Source organism: Myripristis murdjan, chromosome 1 (assembly GCF_902150065.1).
Source record: "Myripristis murdjan chromosome 1, fMyrMur1.1, whole genome shotgun sequence".
Taxonomy (NCBI): Eukaryota; Metazoa; Chordata; class Actinopteri; order Holocentriformes; family Holocentridae; genus Myripristis; species Myripristis murdjan.
In genome coordinates this window covers 26,323,683-26,343,604 of record NC_043980.1, presented here as the reverse complement: position 1 = coordinate 26,343,604, position 19,922 = coordinate 26,323,683, and the positions used below count along the sequence as shown (strand labels likewise).

The 19,922-nt window shown below is 40.5% G+C and overlaps 3 protein-coding genes across 3 annotated transcripts in view; 1 reads left to right on the top strand and 2 right to left on the bottom strand.

The window, feature by feature from the left end:
* Window positions 1–1,583: 1,583 nt before the first annotated feature.
* pin1 (peptidylprolyl cis/trans isomerase, NIMA-interacting 1) lies at window positions 1,584–6,120 on the bottom strand. Its single transcript, XM_030060303.1, has 5 exons — window positions 5,945–6,120; window positions 5,346–5,428; window positions 5,147–5,255; window positions 4,900–5,010; window positions 1,584–2,591 (listed from the first exon to the last, which is right to left on the bottom strand). Exons 1-5 carry the CDS (start codon window positions 6,000–6,002, stop codon window positions 2,482–2,484), a joined length of 471 nt encoding a protein of 156 aa, XP_029916163.1. The 5' UTR covers window positions 6,003–6,120; the 3' UTR covers window positions 1,584–2,481.
* Window positions 6,121–6,198: 78 nt separating this feature from the next.
* Window positions 6,199–8,899, top strand: ubl5 (ubiquitin like 5). Its single transcript, XM_030060317.1, has 5 exons — window positions 6,199–6,330; window positions 7,134–7,198; window positions 7,555–7,638; window positions 7,747–7,784; window positions 8,617–8,899. Exons 2-5 carry the CDS (start codon window positions 7,143–7,145, stop codon window positions 8,658–8,660), a joined length of 222 nt encoding a protein of 73 aa, XP_029916177.1. The 5' UTR covers window positions 6,199–6,330; window positions 7,134–7,142; the 3' UTR covers window positions 8,661–8,899.
* A 418-nt stretch (window positions 8,900–9,317) lies between these two features.
* vav1 (vav guanine nucleotide exchange factor 1) overlaps window positions 9,318–19,922 on the bottom strand; it is a 20,032-nt gene continuing 9,427 nt past the window's right edge. Inside the window, exons 13-29 of the mRNA XM_030045567.1 lie at window positions 19,527–19,595; window positions 19,325–19,411; window positions 19,127–19,212; window positions 18,867–19,002; window positions 18,544–18,653; window positions 16,263–16,364; window positions 16,055–16,149; window positions 15,444–15,466; window positions 15,300–15,336; window positions 14,892–15,028; window positions 14,002–14,067; window positions 12,552–12,583; window positions 11,997–12,107; window positions 11,801–11,888; window positions 11,502–11,625; window positions 10,921–11,072; window positions 9,318–9,539 (exon numbers count right to left, since the gene is read on the bottom strand). Of these exons, the coding sequence (XP_029901427.1) occupies window positions 9,486–9,539; window positions 10,921–11,072; window positions 11,502–11,625; window positions 11,801–11,888; window positions 11,997–12,107; window positions 12,552–12,583; window positions 14,002–14,067; window positions 14,892–15,028; window positions 15,300–15,336; window positions 15,444–15,466; window positions 16,055–16,149; window positions 16,263–16,364; window positions 18,544–18,653; window positions 18,867–19,002; window positions 19,127–19,212; window positions 19,325–19,411; window positions 19,527–19,595 (1,509 nt within the window). The 3' untranslated portion in view covers window positions 9,318–9,485. The remainder of the gene's footprint in view (window positions 9,540–10,920; window positions 11,073–11,501; window positions 11,626–11,800; window positions 11,889–11,996; window positions 12,108–12,551; window positions 12,584–14,001; window positions 14,068–14,891; window positions 15,029–15,299; window positions 15,337–15,443; window positions 15,467–16,054; window positions 16,150–16,262; window positions 16,365–18,543; window positions 18,654–18,866; window positions 19,003–19,126; window positions 19,213–19,324; window positions 19,412–19,526; window positions 19,596–19,922) is intronic.

The following is a 19,922-nucleotide window of genomic DNA, read 5'->3' as shown; positions in this document are numbered from 1 at the left end:
CTATAACATAATATGCTGAGCAATATTAAATATAATTTGTTGAAGGAAAACATACAGGCTGTGATTTAATTTATAGTCGACCAAATGGGCTTTAATGCAGATTTTACTGGTTCATTGCACTTAATGAAAGAGTAGAGCTGATGGTTAAAGTAAAGAAAACTGAGTGGAGTGTGTCCACCCTGAGTGCATTTCTCACTTTGGAGACAGCTTGTCAGCGGTGATGGTCCCAGATCAGTGAGTGTATTGGTGCTGGAACCAGAAACCATGTGATGGTTCTTGGCAGGTCCTCCTACCAGACCCTGAGCCTAATTAAAAGTTAATGAGTAATAATTTACAAATGTTATATTAACTATGAAAGTAATTCATAAGCCTATTTATAATTATGTAGATTAATGTTATAGATCATTCATAAGAGTACAATAGCATACAGTGATAACTAACCATAGTAATGGCTCACATACTATTAATTCAATTAATTCAGCTTGAATTACAGTCATACTGGAAGTTATTGGTTGAGTCTACATGACTTATTTTCCAGAAAATGTTCATTTTGAATATGTGTGGTTAAAGGATCAAATCTTACACATGGCATTAATAAGAAATAACAGTGCACATACTTTTCTATCCTCCAACTTAGGACTTTTTTTGAATATAGGTTGAAATCACTGATCTATAAAATACTTTATCATAGATTTTTATCATAGTTTTAATAAAAATCAGTGGTTGAGATCTTTGGGCACTCTCCATGTTTGTCTTGTTGTAGACCTTTGCATTTCCCATAATCAGAAATTAAGGGTATATATGACTGTCAAAACCATGCATCCTTTATATAACAATGAATACAAAGAGTACTGAATAGACATGTCACCATAATTATTGCAACACCTCAAACTAGACATTAATAGAGCTATTTTACATTATGAAACTGATCAAGTTATACATAACAGGAGTGGCTATAGGTACCACTGAAACACAAAATGTTCATATGAAAGGTTTATTTACTCTTTCTTGGGAAGGTTGCATGCTTTTTTTTTTTTTTTTTTTTTTTTGAAGTGCAAAACATTCATGTGTCCATGGGTTAACTCTGAGTCAGGAGAGAGATATTAACAGAAAATAAGAAATCAGGTCTAGTGCCACCAAAATTAAAGCAACAGTCATCCTTTACTTCATTTTTTATTAACTTTATTACACAGCTCTCTTGCGCTGTCCTTCATTTACCTGCTTGTCTATTCTTTAAGCCTTTGACATGCAATTTATATCCATCTAATTCATAGATAGGTATTATTTCCTTTTATGTCCTTCCAGTGCACCTTAAGTTCATACTGCCAACCACTGGAGGACCTCTCAGCATTAGGGCTCTCAAGGCTTGAGAATGACACACGCACACATCAAAACTCACTGATCAATCTGATCTCTACTAGCTCACATTAGTGCCTAAGCAAAACCATGAGTCTCCCCTCATCTCTCACAAGCATACACTGAGGTCTGGCCCAATGTAATGAAATGTGCTTTATGATCAATGTGTTGAAGCAAGGAACAATGATTCATAAAAAAGAGGAATTAAGTAAAAGCAGACACTTACAAAACAAGAGATTTTTTAATGATGGAAGAGGAACAGCTCTTATATGGTGTTTTTTTTTTTTTTTTTTTTCATCAGTTACAGTCCAAATCACACATTTTCTATAACGGTTTGCTTGAATGTTGAGGCTTGTAAAAGCTGGGGAACTGATTATAACAGCAAAGCAACCATAAACAGTGCCATGTACTTAAGTACGTCTCAAAGTGGAGAGTGAAAACCAATATTTCTGTTTTTCTACAACTGCATACTTCAAACTGAGCATCCGCAAGTTATGGGGACAAACATTCAAAAGCTGAAATGTTGAAAAGTCAGAATATAGGTTTTCTCTTTGTATGCATACTGTTCTGATGTATCTCTTTTCAAAAAAAAAGAAAAGAAAAGAAACACAAATAGAGGAACAGCTTTGGCACACATACAGTAGATATAATGGAAAAAGGGGTTGGGGGAGCTAAATGTCAGAGGTGCTTCTGAAGACATGCACATACAAAATAAAAAATACTAGCACTTGCACACACACTCTCATATTCCACTCATCTTGTGATCCCGCATCACGTGAAACTGTTCTCTGAAAGGGTGACAGTCACTTTTATCGGGTCACAGGCACTCTCACTTTTTATACAACGGCGTTGCCATGGTTAACAAAAAAAAAAAAAACAAAAAAAAAGTTTGAGGTCATCATATAGAAACAATCTGTAATATTCCCCAAAGTTCAAAGAAGGTCTTAAAGACATTTTTCGTACATATACAAAGGCAAAGGTACGGGAGAAGCTTGGAAGATGATCCCACTTAAACTATGTTATGTAGGCTAGAAGCTCTGTTTACTTGTTGGTGTGTATTGTTAAAAGAAACTGTAGTACTGAGAGAGAGTGAGAGAGAGAGGGAGAGGGAAAGAGATATTCTCTTCATCCGGTACGAAGGATGATATGCACTCCAGAGTCGGTGAAAACTGGACCACTCATGTCTCCCACTTTGAGGGCAAAAGAGGCGTCCTCGAAAGGTTTCTGCATTTGACCTGCAAAATGCACACAAACATGTTAGCTCGGACATGCATATGAGATTTTCACACTTTAAAATAATTAACAGGATGTAATATTCATTATCAGTGTGCATGTCTGTGACCTGTGTCTAGATCCCTGGGTTTGTAGGAAAAGACCCTTTTGGGGGTGCTTGAGACATTTAGTTGGCAGACAACTAACAAACAAAAACGGTAAAGCTCAACATGGTAGGCAAGGCCTGGTTGAACATCAGGATTGCCTCATTTTATTGCAGCCTGTCTTAATTCACCACCTGCTTCATCAAGGCCAGATATGGCAGCCTCAAGGCTTGATGCTGTGTCAAGGTTAGCAGCTCATCAGCATGAAAGATTGGTGTTGGAGGCGGAAAGTGACAAACTGAGGGAAATGATGTATGTTAAAGGTATGTTAAAAGCATGAGTCTATACTGCAAGGGTGATTGAGAATTTACTGTGTGTGTGATTTGGGAGAAATAAAGCTCTCTTGCAATATGTAGCCTGGGACACAATGTCCTTTCATATTTTACTGCTCTAAATATGAGAAGAAAAGCTGGTAACCCACTCTGCCAGCTTGATATGGTGATCTTACGCTGCCTTCTGACTTTTTTCTTCTGAGTTTTTTTTTTTAACACAGCCACTGGTTTTTTTTTTACACTAAATGGTAAGGGGAAGTAGCCACAAAGTGGATGGAAACTGGCTGCTATAGAGAAAGTTCTCCGCTTGGGTTTTCAGGCAGACTGAAGCACTTTCTACAGCTAAAGGCTCAGATGAGCTTAGTTTTTTTGTGAGAAATTTTATCACAAGAAGCTGGATTTTGTCCAGCAGTGACAGGGTGGAAAAGTTTTGCTATCCACATGTTCTCACTGTCAGCTTGTTTATCTGGGTTTTATGGTCATAACAAAACTAATCTTGCATTCAAGTGCTTTTAAGTCAGAAACACCAAAATCAACCCCAAAACAAAGCAGTTTCTTGCTACAACAAATGTTTCACCAAGTGGCACATTGGCACTTTGTACTGGAATAGGAGAATGAAAAGGAGAATGTTTGCATATATTCTAACTGATTCTAATTTTAGTCTACTGGCTAAATGTTTTTGTATTGGTGTTAATCTAAAAGTTACAGAGGAAGCTTGTCACAGTTTGCCTTCTTAGGTATTGTGTAAAACTGAGTTTACTGCTACACTGGATTGTCAAGCTCTACCAAGCTTACAACCATGATTTCCAAAAGCACTTAAAGCCAGTATCTATTTGCTACTGCAACACAGAATAAGTGTGAAACATGTGAGAAGGCTGCTATGAAGCTGTGACAACTAACTGTATGTGTTACATTGACATATAATCTGCGTCCCTGTTTGAAGTGACATAAGGGTGAACAGATAATGGTAAGATTTTCATATCTGGATGAATTCTACCTTTAACTGACACATCTGGGCAAAAAGCTTTCACTATGGGGATGGAGGTAATCATTAGGTCATTAAAATGAGGAAAGGCTGCAGGGGGCGCTGTGCCTCACTCCAGTCAGGAAGAACTGTATGAACAGTATATGATCTGCTACCAAAATTTTGCTTAACTGGGCTACAACAAAAGTTTAGCACAGTAAGTGAAGGAGCATCTACATTGTTTAGAAACTGGCAGGTTTCTACATTAATGAGGAAGAAATTCAACCAGGACTTGAGAAATTATAAGAAACAAATTCTGGGACGAGGACAGGAGATATTTAGGCACTGGGGAAATAAACAGGTAAAGCCTACAAGGCAAATCAAATTTTGCCTGTTGTTGCTCTTGGCAGCATTTGAGATACCTATTTCAAAAAGTAGAGATATTAACCTGTACAGACAATGTAAGCAACTTCAGTTGGATCTTCATTTCATCCTGCATGTTATGTATTTATCATTAGACTGATGAAAGGCACTAGTGAAATGATGGTCCTGTAGATTTAGCACTTGTCACACAGTGTATTGGTGAAACTGCACAGGTATTGATAACAGCCAGTACAGCAGCTACTCCTTATGGAAGCACATAATCAAATGCAACTCACATTTTATACGGGACGCAGGATAATATCAGCACATCATCGGTATCAGCTGATATCAGATTTAAAATCAAATCTGAAATCAAAATGAAAATTTCTGCCAACTTGACAGGCTGATGTGTGAAACAGGTCAAATTTGCCCTCGTTGGGGCTAATGTCAGGGTCAGGTCGTTGGCGAAAATTTGAGTGACTTGTGTGCAGTACTCTCGTGTGCTTGTGAGTGCATGGAGTAAAACGTGGTAATGTGCACGTGATAGTTTGTGCACATGAATATGCACCTCTGCCAAACAGTCCCAGGTCTCCACCATTCCTAGCAGAGCTGCAGTCGCTGAACTGAGAAGCCAGAGTCTCAAACTCCTCCTCTCCAGACTTGATCTGTTCTATGTACTCTGCATGTGCGCACACACACACACACACACACACACACACACACACAGAGAGAGAGAGAGGGAGAGCAGAAATTAAAGAACACATCAAAAATTGTATGCACATAAACCCTCAATGACTTACTAACTCACAACGTACTCTGAATGAGATCCAACGCCTGGTCTTTAGTGCGCGTTATGTTTTCTTCTCTCCAAGAAGACGGACGACGTGACTGATTGTGTTTCACCAGGAGGTGAGAGCAGCGCACCTGAGACGCACCAGAGAAAAAAGAAGACATGCTTATCACCGGCAAAAATCCTACAATCAATATAAACGTACACATGGCAGAGAAATACACCTTCTCAGGCTCTCCACGGCCGTCTCCAACGGGACGCTCCCACTGGCTGGCGTTGGTTATGTGGTTGAAGTAGTACACCTTGCCTGAGAGGGGACACAGGGGGAGGCACAGCTATTATAGTTAGAGTCCACAGGGATAAGCCATGCAGGAATGAGAGTGATGGAGGAATCATCCAGGCTATAAGTGAATAATAACACTGTCAAATGGTCTAAACGGCTTTTTGGCTTTTCTTCTACACTACATAGCTGTGTAAAACATGGCTAAGCTCCTCGGTTCTTGCCCTTATCCCACGTCAAGCCGTGCGGCAGGATGACGTCATGCACTGGCCCAGTGGAGGCAAAGCTTGCACGAGCCAGGTCTGACATGAGTCAGGAAACGTTACAGCGACACACACCACCTCCAGGAAAACACACACACATACATGCATACATACACATACAAACCCGTGTGTCACCTCCAGGCTGACTTCATTAAACACAGAGCTCCAGCTGCCCCTCTCTCTGAGAGTCAACCACGATGCTGGGCTTGCTAGCCACTAAGCTAAACTAGTTATTGTCATTTGGCTAGCTAGCACAACCTCACGGCCTCTCCTCCGCTACCTGAATTGCGGCTCATTCGTTTCTCCCAGCCCGGCGGTAACTTCTCGTCGTCGGCCATTGTTCTCCAGAAAATTAGTGTTGCCAAACGTAACTTGAATAAATCTACGGAGTGGCAACCTCCTCTCAGTAGGAAAGGAAATTGCGACTGCTCTCGATACGACAACAAATGGCTTTACGGTTACGATTTGTTTTTGGAATTACGCCCGCCTCCGACGGATCTACTGTCCAACCATAGGCGGAAACATGCTGTCAATCATACATGCAGCCATTTGATTGGTGTAGAACCCGACGCAAAGCGAGTAAACCCGTTTACGGTACTGAGGATAACCCATTCCAGAAAATACCTGCGGAAGAAAGCTGTTTGGATACTGCTGTGATATTTGCAGGTAATTACTCAGCATCCAGCAGCCTGTGGTTGTATGTGTGACATGTTGGTATGAACGGTGAGCAGTGAAGCGGCCCTCAGACCGCCGTGTGTGCCGCTGTGTCGGCTGGACGTGTTGCTGTGTGGCTGCAGCTAACAGCAGCTAACAGCTAGCCGTGCAACTGAGAGTGAACCGCAGAGCTCAGGACAGACAGGTGTCTCTCTCTCTCTGTGTGTTTAAACTGTGTCTCTGTGTAAAACAACCTCCCAGGCACAGAGGGGAGAAACTTCTTTTTGGTTTGATTTACAAAATAACCTCTTTAAAAAAATGCAGACAAAGACATAATGCTGCCAAAGACTGACAGATCACTCATGTTTAAAAAGTCCAGTTTTTCGGCAGATGAATCTAATGTTAGTTTGATTATTATTTTGGTTTAAAAACAAAAATACAGCTGTATTACATGTTAAAGGTTCCAATTTTTAAAACATAGGGCTACTGTTGAAAATTTAAAGCTCAGAAATTGGTAGAAAAAACTATTTCATTTCACAGACATTTCAAATTGAGTTCACTTAGTTGGCAGACGCTGCAGGGTTTGTTTGTGTTCCCTACATTTTGTTATGTGTTCTTGTTGTATTTCACTTTTAGATTAATTTCAGACTGTTTTGATACTGAAGTATATTTACAGAATCATTCTTAATGAGGAATGCATATAATGAACCTGACCTGAGTTTAATCAGGTAAAAGAGAAGGGGGAAAAAGTATTGAAGTGAAGTTGTGTTTTAGGTGCTAACACTGGTTTTCACCTCCTTCTCTCTGCTGCACAGCCAGGAAAGATGATTGAGGTGGTGTGCAACGATCGCCTGGGCAAGAAAGTCCGGGTCAAGTGCAAGTATCCTTTGTTGAAGCTGTGGAGATGCTGCTAAACCTCCCTGGCAGATAATTTACCTGACCGCAGGTAAAAAGCATGTGCAGATGCAAATTTCTGCTATACTGCATTTCTTAAATCCTTTCATGGCCTTGCAAATATTAAATTTAATGCAAGTGCAGCACGTCCTATGAACAAAATTTCATACCTCAATATATATGACACATATTTTGACAGCAATACAATATATGACACAACTATGGCTTCACACTTATTTGACATTTTAAGTGTGGCAACAGTGAAAATTAAGCATTATTCAAAAAACAGCATAATAATACCAACTGGATGTAGAAGTATTTTCCTTAACCCGCACGCTTCAGCTCTGAGGACACAATCGGAGATTTGAAGAAACTTATTGCTGCCCAGACAGGGACACGGTGGGACAAGATCGTACTGAAGAAATGGTAAGTTGGTCCTCTGGGACAATCTGTCCTCTGCGAGCACAGAGTTTGTCGTGTGGCTTTTTTCTCTGACCCGCCAAGTTAAAGCCCATGCTCTGATTGTCTCTCTAGGTACACCATTTTCAAGGACCACGTGTCTCTGGGTGACTGTATCCTTTTATTTTAAATCACCATGTGGGTCTTCTTTGTAAAGCTGCACTGATATTTGTCAGACCAAAGCACCATGGAGGTCAATTCAGTCAATGAGATTAAACACCATGTGTGATTTTTAGGTGCCCTGACTGTGTACAGAATGAAGAAGGGGCATCTGTCACTGCAGCATGACAAACAGAAAGTATCTTATTAGGCTACCAAGCCAACTGTAGAAAAACTTTAAGTTGATTATCACTTGGGAAAGTTAACTTGTATAGCAGCTTCCATAAACTAGTTTGGCTGGACGAGGAAAATCTTGTAGCTTGTTGCTCTGACTATTTTATGCCATAGAGGGTTAATACAACACATTTCATTTATTCTAAGGGCATTTAATGCATTTTCCAGGTATAACATTTATCTGTGTCCCAGCCCAAGTACACCAGCAATGAACAAGATGTTTTTCTCTTGGTCTTTTCTCAATGTGTTTGTTCAGTTTACTGTTCTTTTCTGAAGTGGAAGTCATTACTTGGCATGGTCAGCACATTGTGGCCACAGGCTTTGCATTCGCCACTCTCAGTGTTTTTCTAATATATTCTGAAATTAAGACACTTGCATACAGTTGAGCTTTTTGAAAACATTTTTTTTTCATCTGAAAACAGTAGAGAGATTGACTGATGCTTTTACTTAACCCATTAATGGAGGTTTACATACATCATACTGAAGCTGAATGTTTTGAAGGTGCTGCAGAAAAAGAAAGTCACAGTAATAAATCACAGAAAGTCAAAGTAATAAACTGACAAGATCAAAACTTTTCCACTCTGATCTGTTGTACTTAACCACGGCGTCTAGATGAAATCCACGATGGAATGAACCTGGAGCTGTACTACCAGTAGACCAGAGGAGGACCACAAGTCAATGCTTCATATGCGCCCCCGCTCCCCAACACAAACTCACACACACACACACACACACACACACATATACACACAATGAATAGATCTGAGCTTAAGATAGTATTGGCTATTAAATTTTAGCCAGGACAACATGGTGTTTGAGACATATTGTTGATGTTAATTTTTCCGTTTATTTTGATATTGTTTTGGAAGTAAAGCTGATATTTATATACCTAAAAGTCTGAGTGTCTGTCTTGTTATTTGAGTAAAAAAAAAAAAAAAAAAACGTGATTACTTTTTCTGCAACCCCTTAAGAGTTCCTTCATGTTATCCCTGTTTATGGCAGCACTGTATAGCATCTGTATCTGTGGACGCACAAAATCTATATAACAATGTAGAGAAGCTGTACCAAGTCTCACTCATTTGTAAGGAGTTGCAGCTCTGTGGTTTCTAGCTTTGGGAAATGATGGCTTACATTTACAAACATTATTTGAACTACCCTAGAGCACAGAAACATGAATTACTATTAATATTAAAATTTGTACCCATGTAATGGCTGAATGAATTGAATAGTTCACTCAGTAACGTTTTCTCATCAGGCTGCAATAGGGTAAAGAGTCAGAGGAACAAAAAAAGAAGCCATGGTCAGTTGAACAGTTTAATTTTATTTGCAACGCTAGGCAACTTCAGGTCACAGTAACACAGTAAACGACACCCCTCTCTCTCACACACACACACAGTCACACTGATTGGTATACACAAACAGTGGAGACACAAGGTGTTATACAGGCCCATGCACACACACATGGCTCCTCTGAAGCCAGGTCAGCAGTAATCTGAATAATCCTCCTCCACATAGTTTGCTGGAAAGAACCCCACCTGGAAACAGAAGTGTGTGTGTGTTAGACGAGCAGACTTTACAAGCCAGACGCCTGTATCACGAAGCAAGCTCAGTTTCCCTGGATTTCTCAGACCTACCAGCTACACTAATCGAGATCATGGTGATCAGGGATAACCGGTATCACGACGCTAGTTATCAACTCGATCCAGGTTTGCCTCATGAAGAGCCGTGAACGCGCACGTATAAGGGGCGGGTTCCGAGGCAGCAGACCAATCACAAACATGAGCGACAAGGAAAAACGCACAGAGTAATAATTCACGGCGGAGGAACAGCGTATTATACTGGAAAAGTATCAGGAGGAAAAACAAAATTTACACTCTAAATCGAACACTGTGGCTGCCGTGCAGAGAATGCAGAATGCTTGTTAACTTAAGTTACACATCAGTGGCTCAAGTCCACATCTGATGCTGAAAACCATGCACTGCACTGCACAGATGTGTTGCGTGTATGACAGGTATAGTTTAATTCCTCCAGGTGTGACCCCTCAGGGGGTAAAAGAATGTGGGAGCAAGTAAAAATTAAACACAAGAAAATCATTGCATTTGGTAAGTTTGCCTTTTTAATGTCCTTACTTTATACAGGCTATATTAAATCTATAAGCTGACGCCACAATTCAATCACATCAGCACATCAGGTTGACAGCCTGAATAAAATCATAAACGGAGCTGCGTTAGAACCTATCAGGAACAAAAGGCAAATATAAAGGCCGACTCGCCCTCCTTAATGAAGGGTACAAATGATCCTTTTTCACATTTGCATGAGCGAGCTGTCAATCAGGCCCATTCTCTCACCCAGGAATAATTTGCCCCCCAAAAATATTTAGAGCTAATTAATTGTGCCATTTTCAATGTCCCTAAAATGTTGTGAAAACGCCTCTAAAAATACTTTTAATTAACAAATTTTCTTTAATGATCTCTCATTTCTGTTTTCCTCTCCGACAGAATGTCAGCTCTGTTTAGCAGGCAGCTTTTAGCCAGGCTGAAGTGCTGCTTCTCATTAGTATTACATTATGATTACTACACTTTCTCTCATACAGATGGTCGTTGGCAAAATCTAACGGATTTGATCGGTCCAGGAAAATCCTTTCACGCCGTAATGCTCTCCTCACTTCAATGGGATCCTCAGTGATTGGGCAGGCCATGTTTTCGCAAACAGCTGATTGGCCGGGAGGCGGTGCTTTATGTGGAATTAGGAGAGGTTTCCTATCCCGATGTGAGGTGAACCATCTTTGTGATACAGGAAATCCGGAGTGGAGCCTGAAGTTATCTCACTAAAGCCTGAATCCTGCTTCGTGATACAGGCCTCTGTACATATTCTTCATGGACGTGTGTGTGTGTGTGTTCTGTGCAAATTCCTCACCCGGCCGTACACCTCTCCTTTCCACCAGCCGTTGTGGCCTTTCTTGGACAGGATCTTGATGGTGTCTCCCTCCTGCAGCGACAGCTCCGTCCGGTCTCTGGCCGAGAAGTCGTACCTGGCTCTCGCTACGCCAAAACTCCGCATGCTGCCCCCTGTCAGATGGATCGCACATTACAACACGGATTGGCACAGTCCGGCTCATGTGTGTGTCATGTCTGGGTGTGTGAGAATTAGGGCTGGACAACGCATTGTTATTATATCGACATCGCGATATCATCTGGGATTTTAGATATCGTAATATCGTGATATATGGCATAAGTGTGGTCTTCTTGATTTCAAATGCTCCATTACAATAAAGAATATTTATATCTAGTTGCTTAGTCATCACAACCTGATTACTAATGATTGTTTATCAAAAATATCTGTAAATATCTCATGAAAGCACCAGTGGTCATCCCTATAATATCAATATGGAGGTGTTCGCCCAAAAATATGGTGATATTTGATTCTGTCCATAATGCCTAGGCCTATAGTGAGAGCGAGAGAGAGAGAGAGAGAGAGAGAGAGAGAGAGAGAGATACCTGGAGATGGTGTGTTGTTGGGCGTGCTGCTTTGCTCTGGTTGTTTATAGGGAGTCTTCAGTACGGTGTCCACGTCCCTGAAATACTCCTTTAAAGAGTTCTGCTGGTAAAACTGAATCAGTTCCTGGCAGGGGGCAGAGGAAGAGGGTAAGTACGGCGCACCGCAAGAGAAGATAGAGAGAAATGGGAAGTGGACCCTGGTGAAGGGCATCAACTGGCTGCTTGCAAAACCACAATGAAGGGAGCATAACAGAATATTTGCTCTAATGGCTTTTGTCTAGACGTGGCGTGAGACTTACGATTACACTCTTGAATGCTTTCTTCTCGTTGATGCGGTACAGACCCTCGGTGGAGGTGATCTTTATGTGTCTGATGTCCATGTTGAACCTGGGAGAGCAGACACAGAGATGTTTGGAGGACAGAGCGACAGCACAAGCTACCAAGCGCTCTGCGATGAAGAATAATACTTTGACAGATGAATCAGAGGAGCCTCACTTGATGCTGATAGCAAACTCTCCACCATCTTTTTGCCGGACAAGGAAAGTCCCGTCTGACCGAGGCATCAGCAGGTTTTTGGCAGCCGTGCGGTCCATATTCCCAGCGAACCTTGAGGCACAACGAGAATCACATGCTTAGACTTTCAAAACTCAAATGTAGGTCTCATGGCCTTTTTGTTGCCTTGATGAGACTTTATACAACAATACTTGTACAATGACTTAAAAATTTGCTTTTCATTTTTTTTTTTTTTTTTTTTTTTTTAGCATTAAGGCCAAAATGCAGCATAATGCAGCTTTTCAGAATGAGTGGCATTATCATGACTTTCTTGAGCATCTAATTGCCACCACAGGTTAAAAAAAATGGAAAAGTAATTTTTTGATGTACTAAATTACATCAAGGTGGGCATTTTAGGAGCTAATTCTAGTTTTGGGAGTGTTAGTATAGTATTTTCTCCCAGTTCTTCGGTGTGTTTGGACAGATATTACTGAGTTCACAAAAAAAACAGTGGTTTGGTGAACCGGGGATACAAACTCAGCTGTTGTTGGTACTCACCAGTGGAAGCCAGAAAGGTCAGGGGTCGGCCTCTGTGGAGGGTCAGATCACAAGGTTAGAGGTACAAACACACACAAACCACCTGAACACAGAGCTCGTCTGCACTTCTTAATATTGATATCTATATACTTAACCTCTCATCTAGCTGAGTTTGTACAATCGTATGAGTATCTGTGTTTGGCCAGACAGTAGATTGGCCTTTAAGACCCAGGTGGAACATCTAAACTCATAAATTTAAAATTAACTTTTGATTCTGGTAAAGAAACAAACCTTGCTTCCCTTTTTTAAAACAGGAAGTCTGGTGTGCAGGTTACTGTAATGCCCTGAAGTGTTTGATGAGGCAGAAAGTCTGTCGCTGCCTGATCCAGAGTTACTGCAGTTTTGTATTTTTTCATTGCTTATTTATTTTTATTTTGTTTTTAATTTTTTTTTTCAATTGAGTTTAGCTTCGGTGAGTGGGTTCGCTCATTCCAGTTTAGTTTTTGTTTTAAAATGTTTCATTTCAGTGTTATATAATATGGGGTGTACTTGTCACGGTCAATATTTAGGAAGTTCAGATTAGGCATTACAACACAAACAGCACAGTGTGAAGACAAGTAACCCACAGTCATGTTGACGTCTCAGTCTCAATAAACAGCAGCACCAGCGCCTCGTCCTGCTGGTTGTTTGACCAGACTGACAAAGACTAAAACTAAAGACATTTTCTGTATATCTGTATTTAATTATAGATAGTTTTGCAAGTACACAATATTGTTTTGTTTGTTTGTTGTTGTTTTTATTTTAATTTCAGTGAACTAAAATGCTTTTTTTTCACATCTATGTTTAATTTTCAGGTTACTTTTAGTTAACTGTAATAACCTTGAAGCACATTGCCTCAATCACCATCATCATGCGTGAGCAGTTTCACAGTGTCTTTGAGCACAGAATATTAATTTCATAGTTACTACTGCAGTTTACATGAGCAAAGATGTTTGACCTGCTTTAACAACAACAAAAAAAGGATTTCCATTGCATTACATTTATCTGCAAATCTCTACTTTCTAAACAACATCTTGCCACTGTGCTTGTTCAGATCACAGATCACAGGATCAGATATCATTCATTGGCAAGGCTCTCTCATTATTACACATATTATAAATGAAATCAGTTGAAAATGATGTTGAAATGAGATTCTCCTGTTCCTCTGGAGGTTTTGAAAGCATTTCTAACATCTTAATTTGATGAAATTAATGAAATTCTGCGGTGTTCCTCTGTTTTTTGTCTGAAATGTACTTTTATGCATGTTCATTCTCAGTGAGACTACTTGCTTTACATTAGACTCCAGCCTTAAAATGTTGTGCAGGTTTATGCTGGGGTTATTTTTATTGCCTCCTCAGTTTTTTGGAGGTGATTTGAACTGTACCCGGCTCAGTGTGTGGCAGGAAGAGATGCGTGGTTGGACTGTACTCACAGGGACGTACGGCTGGACTTTGGTGCAGGGGAACCATCCCATCTGACCAGTCATCACATTCTTGCCCTGAGTAGCACGAAGAATAACAAATGGTCATTAATTAACAGGCTTTAAAAAATCCATCCCAAAAACCAGGATCCATGTGCAAACAAAACTCACAATAGATGAAGGCATCAATTGATGTTTTTTTTTTTTTTTTTTTTTTTTTTTTAAATGAAAAAGAAAAACTTAAGTAGTTTTCTGGAAATATTACAATATTCACACAAATGTATAATTCTGATTAGGCTATCACCTAGTTTATGTTCCACTTTTTCCAGTTCTTTTTAAATGTGTTCTCTCAAACTTGCAAAATGTATGCCATCTTTTCCATAACAAAAAAAATCTTGGACAATATCCAGCCACTGATCCTGATTTGTGGTGTTTTTACATTAAACCATAAGACCATCCATCATCGAAACATCAACAATATGGAAAGTATTTGGTATGTCATATCCCAAAATAATTTTATCAACAGCAAAGATCATCTGCTGTTGCAAATCATATTTTTGGATTTGAAAATGAAAATGCAAATGAATGGTCCTTTGCATCAGAGGAGTTAGCAAGCTTATAAAAATAGCAGGGTTTTCTTCAATTCATTAATCATGAAAATGAATTCTACTGCAGAGACAGTAGTGCAGCAGGATGGGAGTGAGAGAGGAAGTGAGAGATAGATGAGAGAGATGCAGGAGGGAAAACGACGAAACAAAAGTTAAGAGAATGAAACAGACAACAGCATCTCACTCCTACACATTAACCACAGGAAACATGCTCTGAAAACACAGTGAAATAAACGCCGGCGTGTGTGTGTGTGCCCTCTTCAGCTCTCTGAATGTAGTGTGTGTGGTATTTACCTCCCACCATTGCAGGTCAGCCTCGGCCCGAGTCAGCTCGATTATTTCACTCTTGGAGAGGTGAAGTGGTTGGCCAAAAGCCACGGGGGGCGGTGGCAAGCCGTAATACTCCTGGCTCACCTCCATTTTAGGAAGGCCTGAGTGAGAGAGAGAGAAAAAAGAGAAAATATGGAGAAACTGGGCTTAATCACAAGATACAACAAGCAAATAGGGCGCTTTGATTCCAGATGAAGGAACAAAGGGGGATGAATTGAGCTACAGCATTGAAATGTTGTGAACATCTGCATGAGAGCTGAACCGCTGCAGGAAGGGTTTTTTTTTTTTTTTTTCTCAAATGTGAATTCTGCAAGTTTCCAACTTAAGATTAGATTAACTAGTTTCTACTGTACTGGAGTGTCTGATTCTTACCCAGTTTGCTATGTTGGGAGGCCCTCTGTGTCTTATTCTAGAGAGGAAAAAAGAACTATGTAAATAAAAAAACTATGTAAATAAAATAATTTCACATCACAAACAAAACAAACAAAATAAAAATCAGTGCTTACTACTCCTTACCTTCTTTATAGTGCCAGAATGATCTGAAATAGATGACAAACAGTGTAAGAAGTAATAACTGCTACAGCCCTGCAGCACACACCCACACCCACACACCCACCCACCCACACACACACACACACACACTAGAGGTGTGAATCTTTGGCTTAACAGTGATTCAATGCAATTCATGATTCAAAAGGTCATGATTCAATTTAAGAACAACCTTTCATTTTTGGAACAGTTCAATTTGATTTGAATTTACACACCACGAGTCAGCGATTTGATTCAGTGTTTTTAGCCAAAAGATTATATCCATAAACATGTGACATAATGTAAGATTATCCTTTTTCTTCTGAGATGTGAACAAAAAATACTGAAAAAAAAAGTTGAAATTCATAATATTCTGTTCAATCAACACAACGTGAGGTCGTCTCATTAATGTTTTCAACTCAAAGTGTTTCATGTCGATTCAGCCAAAGTCAGAGTGGTTCGTCATTCTATTCGTTTCTTTTAGCAGATCAGTGCAGTTGAATTGGCAGAGTTTGCAATCAGTGCATGCACACCCACATCCACATCCACATCCACATCAACACACACACACACACACACACACACACACACGTCCATACCTGAGTTCCGTCCACAGGTGGGGACTCTGCCTAAACATTCTTTATGTGCAGCCATTTTACACCGAGTGCAGCGATAGCCCTGGAAAAAAATCCCTCTACAGAGGACAGTTGTGGGAATTAGCATGAGTCAGCATGTGTTTTAAGGAGTTTTTACTGCAGCTGAGGGGGTGATTAAGAGGGAGAGAGAGAGAAACTCAGACCAAAGTACCTCAGCAGCATACAGCAGGCCTTGCAGGAGGTGGTGTCCTCAAAGCAGTGCATCTGGAAGTCATGGTTGTTGGCTGTGGCGTTCTCTGGACACATGTTTGACCTAGGATTTACAACCACAGCAGTGACTAAGCTGGGAAACCAAGCAACTGGTTATAAGTTTGAATCTTACTGATCTGCTTTAACCCGTTGGCGCATAGCGGTCACTACAGTGGACAGCTTTTAAAAGTCATTTTCTCCTAAATGCAATGGTTTCTATGGCGGAAGTGCATATCAGCTGTTAGAATGCTCTCTGCTGCTCCCCCTCATTGAGGTTTATGGAGAGACTGTCAATTCTTGTTGCTGAAAACATATTAATACTAGTATCATGACATGGTAATACCAGTCCTGCATCCTTAAAGAAGTATGGAGACTCACAAAAGTGTTCATGCCCTACGAAGATTAAAAACACATAAGAAAAAAAATCTGGACTCAGGCTTTCATAATTCATACATCAAAGATTTAAACTTTGTTGTAGCAGAAAGCCTGAATTAGCTCTGTTTCTATGAAAAAAAATAAGTTTTCTGTGGCAGACAGTGAGATAGCGGCGAAGCAGTGAAACTGTGTGTTTGGACCGCAACTCAACAAAGAGCAAAAAGTCCATTCATTTGCTGTAGATATGGGAAATGTAAGGTTGACACTCACAGCTGATGTAGTCACTAGCTGTTACAAGCCTATTTGATTTGCATGCTTCCTTGTTTTCCTACTGAGGGGATTTTATTTCACAAACCACAGTTCCGCCTAATTCCATCTTTATTTGAAACCCTACATCTCCAAAACAATGATTGGGGCGCAGCTGCATCCTTCGCTGGGGCTGATGGTATGACAAGATCAAGTTAATTCATTAAAGACCCCCTCCACTCAAAAAAATGTGTTTTTCTTGTGTCTATGTCCCCTAAAATATCTGATCTTTACTATACTGACTGCAGTGTTTCCATTCCTCTACTTTAGGGAGAGGTGTCTGTGCACGCCCTTACAATCTGAGATTTACATACCCTGTGGATGTAATATTTGGTACATCACAAATCTGACCGTGAATCCCATCAGCTGATGTGGTGGTGCTTTGTGTATGATTTGCACCAGTGCCACCAGTCGACTGAGTGTTTCAGGAGTATTTAGTTGTCAAAAAAAACAGACAACCAACTTGAAATGGCTGCTTCACATGAACAATATTAGTGTAACTAAGAGATTTGCTGAAAACAATCATTTTTTACATGGTTAGATTATCAACTCTGGTACAACTTTCACAAGTGTCACTATAGGGACTTCCTGCTTCTGTGTACACAGAGCTGTGCCACTTGAGCGTTTTATTTCCAAAAAACAACAAGACCAACTCGAAATGGCTGCTTCACATGAACAATATTAGTGCCACTAAGAGACTCACTGAAACATGGATGGATACATGGACAGATTATCAAGTAGGTAAAAGCTGGTGTGCCAGCGGTGGGCAGGGACTATTTGTGTATTCATAGATCCGTGCACTGTGCAAGGTGTAGAGTAATGTCTAAGCCATTTCAAGGCATGAAGGGATGTTTTTTCATGGAAAAAAACACTACATACATAATACTGATGATCAAAGATAATTTTTACAGGTTTAATTAGTAAGTAGAGGGGTCTTAAACATATCTCTTGATCACAGCCATGTCTCAAACATCCAGGATACAGGATAAGCTTGTCTAAATGCAACTGATTAGCAACCACAAGGCACACAAACTAGCATGTTGGAGAGGAACAACAGACCAACCTAGCCGACACAGTTGAGCTATCTGATCAATGAATGCCACATAATTACAGCTTGCCAGCTACATGTCAACTCTTGACAGTGATGTAGTATTGCATGGCTCAACAAAGTCCTGCTCCTTTCTATGTTCTTCTCATGTCTGCTTGAGTTTCTTCCCACAGTCTGAAGACCTGCAGGTCAGGCTGAGCAGAGACTCTGAATTTCTCATGGCTATAAATGTGTCTGATTTGGTCAGGTATATCAAAGGGTATGAGACAAGGACTATTTATATAAACTTTACTTGACCACAACAGGCAATACCAGAGCTGCAAAAATACATGGCTGTCCTGTTCAAACCCTGTAGCTGCACCGGATCACTAGAGAGATGTAACCACCAACTTGGCTCCGCCCACACTTGGTCAGAAGTGTGTGACCAGGAACCAAGTCGCTCACAGTGTGACAGCCACTGTGGTGTGTGTCTGTGTGTGTGTGTGTGTGTGTGTGTGTGTGTGTGTGTACTCACAGAGCCATCTCAAACTGCTCCAGCCATTTCTTCTTTAGTTCTCTGGTTTTGAAGAACAAATCATACCCACACCTCCCATAACAGTCCAGCAGGAGGAACACATGGGACCACTGTACACACACACACACACACACACACACACACACACACACACACACACACACACACACACACACACACACACACAGTTAGTCAGCCAGTGTTAGGAACAACAAATGGATAAGTGTGGCTGAGGAGGGAAGGGAAAGGAGAGAAGATGAAAAATTTAAAAAATACATGATGGAGAAGAGTAGAGGAAAAGAAAGGAAAAGAAAGGAGAGGACCTTTTTATTGTCCTTCTCTCCCGTGCTTTCATCTCGTAGCTGGTAGTGCTGTAGGTCAATGATCTCCTTTAGTTCAAAAGTCTCTCCGCTCTTCTTCTTACACACAAACATGGCTTTATCAAACAGGAATGCATACCTGACACACACACACACACACACACACACACATAACACAAATATGTGTTAAACAACAATGAACAACAATAGAGTATTACATAGAGGCATCAACAGCACACACACGCACACACACACACACACACCTGTCTTGTTTAGACTTCTTCTCTGAGACGCTGATCTTCAGCTCTCCGTCGATCTTGGGACGACCGAACAGAGCGAGAGACTGAGTCTGGACAACAGAAGTAGAGAAGACATGAGGATGAAGACGACCAGACAAGTGAAATTAGATTAAATTTAATTAAATTTAATTAAAACATTAGCAGCAAAGTCTGTGATCTAACCATGTTTTCTATTGACAGCTGGAAGGTGGTGATCTGTCTGATGATCTCATTGTCTCGCTTCACCTCATTCACACACTGGGCCAGGTCCTGATTCACACACACACGCGCACACATACACAGACAAAACATGTCATTATTAAAAGGTAGATGTCACACATTTAAATGTCACACATCTGAAGTATTTATCCACTCAGACACTTACTCTCATGGCATCGAGGGCTGTGCGAAGGTTTTCCTTCTCTGTGGGGTCGGTGGTGTGTTTCACCAACTCCTGCGGACACACACACATCATGTCAAACTAGAGGGATGGTACTCAGAGTGTGTACCTCTGCCAGCACTATGCAATACACAAGATATGGTATTTCCACATCACAGAGTTGACTAAATTAAACTTTTCAATTCTTACTTTTCATGCTTTTAGTTGAAGGTGATACTTTTTGTCTAATAAACTCAAGCAATTAGCTGTTGTGTGTGTGTGTGTGGTTGATTTTTAGGAGTTATACACCTTTTTGTGATAGGCCACACCCACCACCACACTACCTTTTAGCCAATCAGCTTGAAGGGTTAGCCTGCTCTTCCTTGGCTCGAGACCAAGCTT